A 13,401-nucleotide genomic window follows, 5' to 3' on the forward strand; every position below is an offset into this window, starting at 1 on the left:
CAGCATTACCTATTCTGACTGGCAGCAGCTCTCAAGGGTCTCAGGTCAAGATCTTTCACCTCACCTACCACCTGATTCTTTTAAATGGAAATGCTAGGGACTAAACTTTGAACTTTTGGCATGTAAAGCCAATACTTTAACACTGAGCCAGTGTCTTTGCACACCCCGTGCAGTTTAAATAACATAGATGAGAGAAGGGCAGGCATGTTGTAGCCTATGCGCCAGTGCATACCAAAGACAAGGCTGATTAAAGGATCAGGCCGTACAGAAAAGATGAGGAAATTGTAAGAAAAAAAGATAGCTTGTTGAGAGTTCCATCAAGAATGACTCCGGGACAAGAGAAGAATGAATCCAGAAGAATGAACCTCTGTAAGGGTTGATTGAAATCTATCTAGGTCTTGCCAGCCAAGCCACAGAACTCCACAAGAATTGGTGCTAATAACAATTGCTGTGTAAGAACTGATTTGTAAGGATAGGCTAGGGTGAACTGCAAGGATATATGGGTCCTATAAATATGAGTGTGCTATGAGCAATAAAGAGATTACATTGAATCGAAAGGCCTTGCTCCATTTTAGAGTGTTGTTCATTACAAGTAAAAAGCCACTAGCAAGTATGGTTCAGGAGTCATGATGTAAGGAACTAAGAGATGGGGGAAGTCCACAAGCAACAGATTTAGGGGAGGAATTGTGGGTCCTGTGATCAGGGCCGGTGCCACCATTGAGGCGGTGAGGCAGGGGCTGTGGGTGCTGCGGGGCCGGAGGGGGCGCCGGAGGGGGTGCCAGGGGTGGAGGCGCGGTCTCGTGCCGCCGCCGGCCAGCCCCGCGCTGCCCCTGCCACAGTAGCACGCCCCCGGGCGGGTGCAGCAGCCACGAGCCAGGGACTACAGGCAGCCGGGACGGCGTGCAGTGCGCGGGCGGCCTCCTCGCGCCACCCCAGCTACCTGCCAGCGGCACTGCGTGATGATGTCATTACGTGATGATGTCATCATGCAGCCCGGGGTGCACGCATGCTGCCTGTGATTTGGGTGATGTATTTAATAACAACAACAACAACAACATTCAATTTATATACTATCTTACAGGACAACTTAATACCCACTCAGATTGGTTTACAAAGTATGTTATTATTATCCCCAAAACAATCACCCTGTGAGGTGAACGGGGCTGAGAGCGCTCTCTGACTGACCCATCACCACCCAGCTGGCTTCAAGCAGAGGAGTGGGGATGCAAACCTGGCTTCCCAGATTAGAGTCCTGCCATTTTTAACCACTACACCAAACTGGCTTTGACATAGAATGGGGCCCTGTCCTTCTTACCTCACTCTGGAGGGGCAGTCAAGCAGGATGTGCCAACTGCGCCCACAGTTAAGTGATAAAAAAGTAGACTTCTGTCCCTGACGTCTGCTTCCCCTATGGATGTTGGTTGGAGTTCTAGAGGAGTTAGCCGTGTTAGTCTGTAGCTGCAAAATAGTAAAGAGTCCAGTAGTACCTTTAAGACGAATCAACTTTATTGTAGCATAAGCTTTCAAGAACCACAGTGCTCTTGCATCTGACGAAGAGGGTTGAAGTTCTGATTGTTGTGATATATCTTCTTCCAGATTGGGCTTGTGGGTATAGGGGGTATGGGTACAGTTTGTGTACCTCCTCACAATTTGACCAAAGTTACCCATTCTGATCAGCCATTTCCCCCTTTTGGGGGGGAGAGGGGAGAAAAATTATACAGGCTCTTCCCCCAAGTAGCAACTATAAAAATCACTCATGCGATTTCTCTGCCTTGGCATGCCACCCACACGTCTTCCGTGATTATAGTTCAACAAAGAACTCTTATCTCATATTTGCAAAAGGAACCAGCACAAGCTACTCACTCGTATCAACAGTGTTTTTCCTTTAAAGGGTTAGTAACTGTGCTGGCGGGGGGTGAGTTTCCAATAGTGAAACCATGTGGGGGGGACGGGGGCAGCCTGGTAGGTCAGAGCCATGGAGCGCCCGCTGCCTCAGGGAAAGCTGATCTCAGCAAGCACCGGCTGGTCCTGTTCTGCCCAGCAACCACCTTCTAGAGCAATGACTCACTGGAAAAATTCTGAGAAAGTTAATGGCTGGTCCGTCCCTGTGGAGATGACAGAGTAAATCCCCGTCTCCTTGCTGCATGGATCCAGTCCAAACTGGGACCATCTGAAACAAAACATCAGGTATTACACCGGGGCATTAAAATGGGATCCCCAACCTTTTTGAGTCTGTGGGCACCTTTGCAATTCTGAGACAGGATAGTGAGTATAACCACAAAATGGCTGCCTCAGGAGGTGGAGCCATCCACAAAATATCAGGAAGTGAGGTTACACATGAGTCTAATTCTTCTAATTTCAGGCAGGATCTCTGTTTTATATGATGCCTTTAAAAATCAACATATTGTTTAAAAACATTTTCTTGCATATATACACTCAGTATTGAAGTGAAGTCCCTTGGGCTGTGGTGGCAGCTGCTGCTGAAGGCATTTTGAAAAAATCAGCACAGCCAATCAGCCCTCCAATGGCCCATCAAAAGCCTTGACGGGCACAAGCCCTCTCCCAAGTGCCACCTACTTTCTCTAAATTATTGGGGAGTACCAGGAAAGGTGTTGGTGGGCACCATGGTGCCCACCGATACCACCCTGGGGATTTCTGTGTTAGATGAGACAGAAAACGGTATCATATAAGTTGAAAACAATGTGATGAGCAGAACAATACATACAACAAACATCGTACACAAGCGATACGAAAGACCTCTGTCTGAGACCCTGGCAAGCTGGAGCCACTCAAAGTGGACAATATCGTTGTCAGTAGATCAGAGGTCTGAACTGACCCTTAGGCAGCTTAATGTGTTCATAGTGGACAGGGTAATATTTACAGTTCTGGCCCCCGTTTGGAAAAAAAGCTACTTGTGAAAATGAAGAAGCTAGCTATCCTTAGTTCAGAAGAGATACATTTAAATTGGTCAGTTAGAAAATGGATTTCTGTAAAGTGAGTGGTTTCCAACACTTCCTGAGCCCTGGTTCCCAGTGTTTGTGTGTTACATGCTGTCATGTCTCCTCGGATCTATGGCGACCCTATGAATGAAAGTCCTCCAAGATGTCTTATCATTAATAGACTTGCTCAGATCTTGCAAACTGGAGGACGTGGCGTCTTTTATTGAGTCCAGCCATCTTATTTTGGGTCTCCCTCTTTTCCTACTGCCTTCTAATTTTCCTAGCATTATTGACTCTTCTAGAGAATTGTGTCTTCTCATGATGTGACTGAACAACGATAACCTCAGTTTTGCCATTTTAGGTTCTAGGGAGATTTCAGGCGTGATTTGATCTAGAACCCACTTATTTGTCTTTTTGGCTATCAGCAGATCTCTCCTCCAGCATCACGTTTCATATGAATCAATTGTCTTCCTGTGAGATAACTAAAAAAGATCCTTAAAAAAAAGATGTCTCTCTGGGGACCAATTTCAAGATACTGGTTCTCAGGCCTCCCCCTAAATGTCACACCGCACTCACCTCCCTTGTCTGTGATATAATCTCTGATCAGTCAACCTAGAGAAGGAACAAAAGGCATAAAAACAAGATTGCTAGAAATTAATTATTAGTAAAACGTTGTTTACAATGTATACTGCCCTGCAAGCTTATGCTCAAAATAAAGGTTCTGTTGGCACAATGAAACCTGTGAATAAAACTGTTTTAGCCAAGTGAAAAACAACCCCTTGACAACTGTGCTTATTTATGTTTGAAACACCGGTGTGTGTTGTTTCTAACCTAAACATCGCAACCGGGGAGGACAAGGGAAAGGCTAAAAGTGAACAAAAATCAGATTAGCTGACCGAAGCAAGAAACCCACACAAGCAAGGGACCTCCTGAAATCCTTTTAATCCATTTCTCAACACACACACCACACGCGTGTATGTATGCATGCATGTGTGTATATATGGGTGTGTGCACGTATGCAGGGCTTTTTTTCTGAGAAAAGAGGTGGTGGAACTCAGAGGGTTTCAGCACAGGGGGTAACTCTTAGTGGGAGGTGGTAGCCCTGGTACCACATGCACGCATGCAAAGTGCACGCATGCTCCCAGGGCCAATGTCGTCACTTTGGGTCAGCTGGAACAAGGGGGGGAGTTTTTAAAAGTTTAAATCGCCCTTGGCGAAAACAGTCACATGGCTGGTGGCCCCGCCTCCTGATCTCCAGACAGAGGGGAGTTTAGATTGCCCTCCGCGCCGCTCCAGTGCTCCAGTGGCGTGGAGGGCAATCTAAATTCCCCTCTGTCTGGAGATCAGGGGCCGCCAGCCACGTGACCATTTTCAAGAGGTTCCGGAACTCTGTTCCACCACGTTCCAGCTGAAAAAAAGCCCTGCACGTATGTATACATGAAAATGAAATCCAGTCCTCAAGTCAGAGTTGACTTATGGCAACCCCTGGTGGGGTTTTCATGGCAAGAGACTAACAGAAGTGGTTTGCCACTGCCTGCCTCTGCAACCTTACTCCTTGTTGGAGGTTTCCCATCCAATTACTAACTGCTTAGCTTCTGAGATCTGACTAGATCAGGCTCACCTGGGATATCCAGGTCAGGGCACATATGTGTGTGTGTGTGTATATATATATATATATAATATATATTTGTAATCATGATGATAAATTGGTAATTGTTACCATCTGGATTTTTATGATTAACATGTGAACTTGCCTTTTTCAAGAAGAAAGCTGGAAATGTCGGGTCCTGGCCGCTGAGAGGCGCCTTCTGCTCTGGAGATTGCCTTAGAGAAGGGTGTTGGGGGGGGGGCACTGTATCGTTTTGAGCGGGCACCAGAAATCGTGGGCGTATGTGAGTAAATAAAGGATATATAAGCTGACTCTGTTCCTAAAGCCATCTCGCAGCCCAGCACGTTGGAGGCCGGGAGCTCCAGCGATTTCTACATTGTTACAAAAATACCGCAAGAGCCTTTCCACTTTGTTAAACCTGCGGAAGGGAGCTCTGCCTCGCCAAAGCGCCGACCCTGGGAACCTCGTGGGTCCGTAAGGAGCCGCCGGCCCCAAACCCAGCAGAGGACCCGGGCACCTTGCGGCGCCCCTTCGCCTCCGCGGAGGTGCCGCTTCCCACCACCCCGGCAGGCAGGCAGCCTTCTCGGGCACCTGGCCGCGCTCCCCCTCCGAGAAGAAGAGGGCAGGAGGGTGGGAATGGAACTCCCGCAAGTCAACCTAACCGGCTAGCCCTTGGGAAGCCCCGCCTGCCATTATTGCGGGCGCTCGCGATTGGTCGGGGAGAGTTTTCGGCTCCCCTGCTCCGCCCCCCCTGCCCGCGCTGGGCGACGAAGGGCTGGCTGGGGATTGTCTGCGCGGGGTAGCCTGTGGGCATCGGCCGCGGTCCAGCCAGTCTGCTCGGGCGCCGGGAGCACCTCGCCGCTGCCGGTTCGAGTCCCCGTTCGGGTTCCCTTGACCTCCGGAGGAAGCGCCTCCTGCGGCGTCCCTCTCCGCTCGGGCAAGCCTCCCTTGTGGTTCCTCTCCGGGGGCGAAGGAGCGAAGGCGTCCCTTCCTCACCTGGGTCCGGCCGTCCGCCCCGGCGTTGCAACGAGAGCGGCTGCCCGGGGAAGCCTTGCTGCCCTCCTCGTCGGTCTTGCGCCTGGCCCGGAGGATCCCCTCTGCTGCGCTCTTGGGCTCCATGGCGACCGGGGTGGTGGCGGTGGAGCCGGTCTACGGGCTGTCGGAAGAAGAAGTAAGTCGGGCGAGGCGAGGCGGCGGGGAGCGCTTCTGCGCCGGGGCTTCTCCTTTGTGTTGCGTGTGCGTGGCGGGAGGGCGCCGGCTCTTTGTCCCCCTCCAGGACTCCGGCGGGCGGACCGGGGGAGCCTCCTGTCACTCTCGGCGCTTGCCTTGCTGTGAGGCGGGGAGGAGAGAGGGAGAGGAGGCGGGGAGGAAGGAAGGGGAGGAAGGATGCCAACTCCGCGTGGGGGAATTCCGGGAGATGCGGGGGAAGAGCAGAGTTTGGGGAGGGCAGCTAGGGTTGCCAGATCCAGGAGGGGGAATTCCTGGAGATTTGGGAGGGTGGAGTCTGGAGAGGGCGGGGTTTGGGGAGGGGAAGGACTTCAGCGGGTTATAATGCCAAAGGGTCCATCCTCCAAAGCAGCCATTTTCTCCAGGGGAACTGATTTCCGTGGCCTGGAGATGATTTGGAATGCCAGGAAGTCTCCAGCTGCCACCTGGAGGTTGGCAACCTTGGATACGATGCCCTAGCACCTGCCTTTCGACGCTGCCATTTCCTTCGGGGCATCGGATCCCTGTTGCCTGGAGAGCAGTAGTCATTCCTGGAGATCTCTGGGAATCACCTGGAGCTTGGCAACTGGAGGGGGATCGAGGCAAGCTGTGGAGTGAGATGGACTTGGGGGGGGGGGAGCTGGGGATGCACACGCCCGCTCCCCAAGATGCAAGCCCTTCTTTGGCCAAGAATTTCCCCCCTCTCCTCTGCCTGCTGGTCCCTCTCCCGCCTCTTGGACTAGCAGTTTACTTGCTTAATCTTTATTAGGGGAATCAAGGGAGGGATCATGTCAACCCCATCAAAGCTGTGCCGCTCTATCCCTTGCCTGGTCCCTCCGGTTTTCAGCTTTGCAGGGTGGGGAGTGGTATGTCAGGGTTCCCCTTCAAGCAGTTCAGGGCTCTCCCCTTTCCCCAGAGTCGAGGGTCCAAGGAGGCAGCTAGCTGATGGGGCTTTGGGAATCATTGCTCCAACCCACCCCTTGAAAAACCAGGGAGAGGTTAAGAATGCAAACTATGAAGGAGGGGAAGGGCCTGGAAAGAGGCAGAGGTGGTGGTTGGTGGGGAAAGGTAAGCAGACGTTGGGGGGACAGGTAGGTGACTTGAGGGCTAGCTCATCTGCGTGCCTGCTTGTGTTCCCATAAGACTTGTGGCACTTGAGCCTTTCTCTTTTGGATGAGCTGGATTTGGGTCCAGTAGCACCTTAAAGACCAACTAGATTTCCAAGTTCTGGCTCCGGGTCCGAGAACCCTTTAAAGACCAACTGGATTTCCAAGGTATGAGCTTCCGAGTGTCAAACTTTGGTCTTTAAAGTGCTCCTGGTGCTGGGCCTGAATCGACTACAAACCAGTATGGCTAGAAACTCTTTTTGATGCTTAGTATGAAATTGGGCATCAATGGAAAGGTGGGGGGGGGCTAGGAATATTTGAGAATGTTTTTTCCCAGAATTCATGTCGGCTCCATTAAGAACATTGGAGACTCACTGGGAAAAAACGAATGGCATTTATTGTGTGTGTGTGTGTGTGCTGGTGCTTGAACAAGAAGGGGATTAAAAACATGACACGAACAAGCTTCCTGGAAGTATTTACTCTTGAACCGCAGGGAATTTTGATCGATGATTTTAGGAAGTGCCTGCTTTTGTTGGGAGGCCAGGATTGGGTTGCCAGCGGTTGAGTCACCCATAAACCGAGAGCCAGTTCCCCACCCACCTTTTAGAAGTGGAACAATTCATGGGGTGATTGAGCCTCCAAATGTTGTGATTTTGCTCTCTGTTGTGATTTTGCTAGCCATGAAACGGTATGAGAAACGTGCATCCTCCCGCAATGACTGTGATCTGCTATTTCAGGTTTCGCTTAAATGACACACACTGGGATTGATGGGCTATCCCAGCAAAGAGGGGGGAGCTTCATTGGATGCCAAAGAGACCCCTACGCACAAAGCACTGCTGAGCAAGTGGCATGGGGTTGGGAGAGTGGGGAGGCAGGCTGGCACAGAGGCCAGGAACATAACTGGCAGCAGGCAGGAAGCACGAGCCAAGTGGGTAGGAGTGGTTATTCTTGCTGGAGAGTGTGCCAGTGTGTGCGCATGCATGTGCGTGTGCGGGCCTAAGACATGGAAGTGATTTCCCTGTGGAGTGCTCTCTCCACTAATCAATAAGGAGGCATTTTGGAGGCCGGTATGCATTCAGTGAAGATCTTTTACTTCACTCTTCCTTCGTATTTTCTCCTGTGCTACCTTCTAAGCAGTGCTGGTGGTGAAAAAAAGAGACTTCGTTCACAGTGAAGCAGCTGTCGGCATTTACCCAGGTTCAGCTGTCTGCCAAACAGAGGCATTCGTGGTCTGATACGCAGTAACGGAGGTGATGGATGTACTTCAGTTAGAGTCACGGAGTTGGAGTCTATGACCTATACGATCATGGAGCAGATTTGTAAAGAGCTGTTTGAAAATGGTCATATTTTGACTGACATGCAGATATTTCATAGGTTTAGCAGCTGCGGCTTACACAACCCATGAATACCGCATATCGATAGCACATATCTAACCTGTAGATGGATCTGTTGAAATAGGTTTGAGGTCACTTAGGCTGTTGGGTAGTCAATAGGGCAATTTTTGTTGAGGAGTTCAAGGTAGGGGATCTATACATGGTGTGGAAAGTGAATATACTTGAAGCTTAATATTTAAATTTCATTAATTAAACCTCCAGATATAGCTGTCCCTGCCTATGCCAGTATGTGGATTTAATCAAACGGGTGCAGGAGATCAAGCAGAGAGAAGTTGGGCAAGACAAAGGTGGCATTGGTTGGCAGTACCGCTCTTCCAGTTTGAGAAGGAATCTAATCACTTTGGATAGGTTTTGGATGCCCTGTTGCTATGTGAGAAACAAGTTCTGGCCGTGGCAGCTTTTCCAACTTGATCTTAAAAAGCTGTCCTCCCTTCTAGACTCAAACTGATCGAGGCTACTGTAACCTGAACAATTATAATCGTATGGGGCAGCCCTAGAAGATTGTTTAGCAGGTTCATCTAATACAAAAACACGATTCCCTGTTTTGTTTACAGGCTCAGGTTTGTGTGATCACATTATACCAACATTGAAACTGGGTTGCGATCTGCTTCTGAGTTCAGTTTAAAGCACTGGTTATTGCTATTTAAAGTCCGTCATGGCTGGGATTTATATATCTGAAGAATTCTCCCTCCTGCTATACACCTTGAGTCGAAGGAGATACGGCAGGATAGACATGTTTTAAATAAATAAAAGACATGGGTGCATCTTTCAACTGCTAGTTACCAGTTTCTTCGAGCTCTTTTGTCGTCCTGGGAAGTCTGATGAAAAATCAGGTCTTTTCTGTTGCTGTTTCATTACTATAAAAATAGCATCCCAGACTCTGTTTGCCAGATTCCTCCCGTCTTATCTTCCAGAAAGAAAGAATTTTTTTTCCCAAAGAACCTTCTATCAATTTTTTTTGTTGGACGCTGGATTATTAAAAAATAGATTGGTTGACATAATAATTTTAAGTTGCTAGTATGGTTGAAATTAAGAGGATATAGAGCTTTGGTTATGTTTTAATGTTTGCTTCATTATTATTTTTAAACAAGTTTTTTTGGGGGGGGGGTCTGGGTTTTTCTTTACTGTTAGCTGCCCTGAAAGTCAGTATAGAAATATTGTAAAAATTCGTTTCGCATAACAACGGTAGGTATTTTTGCTCATTTCTTCAAGATCAATGTTAAAATATGTTAAAATATAGCATGTATTGACTTTGAAGTCTCTCTCCTTTTTGTCAGAATATATTTAAAAATATTTCATTGGGATAAGATAAATTGTCAGCATTGGTTTTGGAGATCAAAGGAGTGCAAACCTCACGGAATGCTAAGCAAACATTTTTGAGGGGCACCAGTAACTCATTTCTTAGCCCGCTTGTCATTTCCCAGCTTCTGTAGAGGTTCTAGTACATGAGAGCAAAACAGAGGAGAACGAATTGTCTAAGTATGTGCCTGCTAAGGGAACACAAAGCATTTTAGGAATTAAAACAAAGTGATAAAACTTCCTGTTCCATGCCTGAGCTTCTACATCTTTGCTGTGAAGTAAGTCCATTCAAACTCTAGGGAACGTTCTTCCTAAGCAGCATGCAGTGTTGTTTGGGCTTTGAGGCCCTCAATGCTGCTACTGAGGAATCTGAAAAAAAACGTTCGGCTATGTGCAGAGGTTCCTAAAGTGTGATTGTTACAGGCTTCAAAAAATTGCTGTCAGCTGGCACCAGATTTGAAGAACTTTGTTCTTTTCCCCAGCAGCCTTGAGGACGAATGTGAAACAGAGCTGGACTTCCTTGCTTATATAAAATTCCAATGGTGTGCATCTGCCACTGTAGCCTGGCTCCATGCATGAATTCTTTCATCAGCTTTTTATGTCTGCAGACTCCAGGGCAAAGTTTGCTTTCGCCGTCGTATGATCTCGCAGGGGCCTTTGGGTGTTGCTGTTGTACCGGAGAATCCCACTGTAGTGCCTCATCCAAATTCCCTGACGTTTGTTCTTAGACATAACGACAAAAGCAATAAAAATTTCAATAGATAAAAAAAATTATTTAATAACCCAAGAGTTGGAACAGGGCCAATAGCCGAGTAGGAAGAGAATAGTGGCTTAAGACCTCAGAATTGGGAAGCCCCCAGTTCGAATGTCACCTCTGACGTGGATGACTCTAGCAAGCCCTTCTCAAGCTGATCTGCAGTGTGTGTGGGGGTCATTACTCACCGACCTTCTAGGGGTGTTAAATAGAAGTTTGTGAAGTGCTTTGGCCCCTTGAAAGCACTGTGCAGCTGCTTAATATAATTAGCTCCTCCCTCTTTCTGAAGTAATATATCACAGGAAGGGCTTATTTATTTATTTACTTCATTTATAGCTGCCTTTCTTCCCTGTGGGGACCCAAAGTGGCTTCCATAAGCCCATGGATCTAGGAGGCTGTAGCTCTTTTCGGGATCCCACCCAGAATTCTTTGCCGGTCTCGATAAGGACATCCTCTTAGGGTAAGAGCCTCCCTGAGAGCACTTCTGAATCCTGCTTGTGTATAAACAAGAAATTCCAAGCGGTTTCTGCCACATAACGTTTCTGACCGTCTTGCTAAAGTGAAAATAACCAAACAAGGTGTGAAGAAAATTCAGTTGAGGTGAGTTGAGAGGCAGCTCTTCAGGGACTGCTGATGGTGTCAACATGTGGTTTTCACGCTTCCTGTTGTAAGGGAAAACCTTGTTTCATTGATTTGCCTGAGGAGGAAGCTTTGCCCAGCTGGAGCAGAGTCCGTGTGCATTGCAGAGAATTCAGGAGTGCATTTTAGAGTGTGCCCTCACTTTGTGTGGGATGCCTGCCAGGCCGTAAAGGGAAAGCTTTCGATGTACCTATGAATCTCTGTGTGCTGTGCAGAGGAAGACTGGTCAATTTCTGTTGGAGATCTCATCAGCTATGACAGACTTCCCCATCTAGGAATGCCTTGCTAAACTTTAAGAACCCTGGGAGCCAGCGTGGTGTAGTGACTGCAGTAGATCTGGGCGACTCGGGTTCGAATCCACAGGTGTAAATCCAGTCACCTAGGTTCGAATCCAGTATCCTGAATTAAGCATGCTGAGGGAACTTTGAGCCATATCAGCCTGACTTACCACACATCATTATTGTTGTGAGGATAAAATGGAGGGGGGGGGGGAGCAATGTTGTATAACAACAACAATAACAACATTTGATTTTTATATCGCCCTTCAGGATGACTAACTCCCACTCAGAGTGGTTTACAAACAAAGTGTGTTATTATTATCCCCACAACAATCACCCTGTGAGGTGAGTTGGGCTGAGAGAGCTCCAGAGAGCTGTGACTAGCCCAAGGTCACCCAGCTGGCTTCAAGTGGAGGAGTGGGGAATCAAACCCGGCTCTCCAGATTACAGTCTTGCCGCTCTTAAATTACCACTACATCAAACTGACTGCTGCTTTGGGTCCCTATTAGGGAGAAAAGTGTTGTATAAATGTCTAAATATATTGTGAGCAAAGAGTGGTCAGGTTGAACCAGTGGTGGTGAAATTTGTGGGAATTTGTGGGGCGTTCTTGAGGAAACAGGATGTGTTTACATTTTGGAACTTGTGCCAGCAGTTGAATTGGTACTTGCCGCTACAGATGCCTTGTCTTATCTGTCCTTGCTTGGCTAACTCAGTACAATAGGTGTATGCTGCCCTTTTTAGGAACAGCAAAGACTTGTATGTGCCTTAAAGACAAACAACAGTCACAAGAATTTGTAGTGTTTACTGCAAGGGACTAACATGGCTACCCTGCCAGTATCTGGTGTTTGTTAGGAACGAGGGTGGAAACGGTGAAGGTGAAATCATGAACGACAAGCAGCCTAGGTGGAAAACAGGCATGGTGACTGTTTCACCAAACTTGTATTTGGGCCATGGATTGCTGGCTATAAAGGTTAATCCAAGTTATACAGTTCTTTTTTCTGGATGAATCCTAAATGAGTGGGTTATCAATGCTGTTTTACTGTATAGTTCAGCATTGCTGAAGATGTCCTGTTAATTACTTGCGCTTTAATTCTGAAAGATTTCCCACCATTGCACCCTAATGGTGGGAAAGATTTCCCACCATTGCACCTTAATGTGTTTGGTTAATTTATTTTATTGTTGTTTATTGTATGTTGATTTTAGAATTATTGTTTTCTTGTTTTTATTGATTTTAACTGTTGTTCACCGCCCAGAGCCCCTGAAGATGAGCGGTTTATAAATTGAAAAGAATAATAATAATCAGGGCTTTTTTTCAGCAGGAACGTGGTGGAACGGAGTTCCGGCACCTCTCGTAAATGGTCACATGGCTGGTGGCCCCAACCCCCTGATCTCCAGACAGAGGGGAGTTTAGATTGCCCTCAACGCCACTGGCGTGGAGGGCAATCTAAACTCCCCTCTATGTGGAGATCAGGGGGCGGGGCCACCAGCCATGTGACAATTTTCGCTGAGGGCAATTTAAACTTTAAAAAACTCCCCCCTTCTTCCACCTGACCCAAAGTGACGTCATTGTACAGTCCTGGGAGTGTGCGCACACTTTGCGCACGTGCATGTGGTACCAGGGGCACTACCTTCTGCCAAGAGTTGCCCCCTGTGCTGACAACCCACTGAGTTCCACCACCTCTTTTCCCAGAAAAAAAGCCCTGATAATAATAACAATAATTGCATCTATGTGTTCGGCTTTATCGTAGCTTTTGAATTTGCAGCTACCCTATCTTAACTGTATCTGTTTTGATTTGAATGCCCTGCTGATCATATAGTAATTTTGCTCTGACAGTGTCCAGCCGATTGATTACACTGCGTTCACTTGTAGTATGTAATCTGCCTTGGATCTCAGTGAGAAAGGCAGACTGTAAATAAACAACAACACCCTAAAATTTCTTCATTAATTTGTATTACGGACAGACTGTCCTAAAAATAGCTTTCTTATCTCTCCTGATCTTCGTTTGCCACATGCTTGAGTCAGAAAAATCTTGTGATTTGAAGCAAAGCTCCCAGAATCTTGTGCAAATTTATAGAGGCTGTTCGGTAGACCAGTCAGTGTAGAGGGTGGGGAAGAGGCTCCGTGGTAGAGCTCCAGCTTCTGTTTCGGGCACCTCCAGTTAAAAAAGATCCCCGTA

General features: G+C 47.7%; 1 protein-coding gene across 5 annotated transcripts in view; it reads left to right on the plus strand.

Moving 5' to 3' along the window:
* The first annotated feature begins 5,373 nt into the window (after positions 1 to 5,373).
* Positions 5,374 to 13,401, plus strand: part of NEDD4L (NEDD4 like E3 ubiquitin protein ligase) — a 334,192-nt gene continuing 326,164 nt past the window's right edge. For 3 of the 5 annotated variants that reach the window (XM_054987388.1, XM_054987389.1, XM_054987390.1), the window contains exon 1: positions 5,375 to 5,719. In XM_054987388.1, coding sequence (XP_054843363.1) covers positions 5,666 to 5,719 — 54 coding nt within the window. In that variant the 5' untranslated portion in view covers positions 5,375 to 5,665. Of the gene's footprint in view, positions 5,720 to 13,401 lie in introns of all 5 variants that reach the window. The other 2 variants (XM_054987386.1, XM_054987387.1) reach the window with 1 other exon arrangement.

The sequence above is a fragment of the Eublepharis macularius genome, chromosome 8 (assembly GCF_028583425.1).
Source record: "Eublepharis macularius isolate TG4126 chromosome 8, MPM_Emac_v1.0, whole genome shotgun sequence".
NCBI classification, from domain to species: domain Eukaryota; kingdom Metazoa; phylum Chordata; class Lepidosauria; order Squamata; family Eublepharidae; genus Eublepharis; species Eublepharis macularius.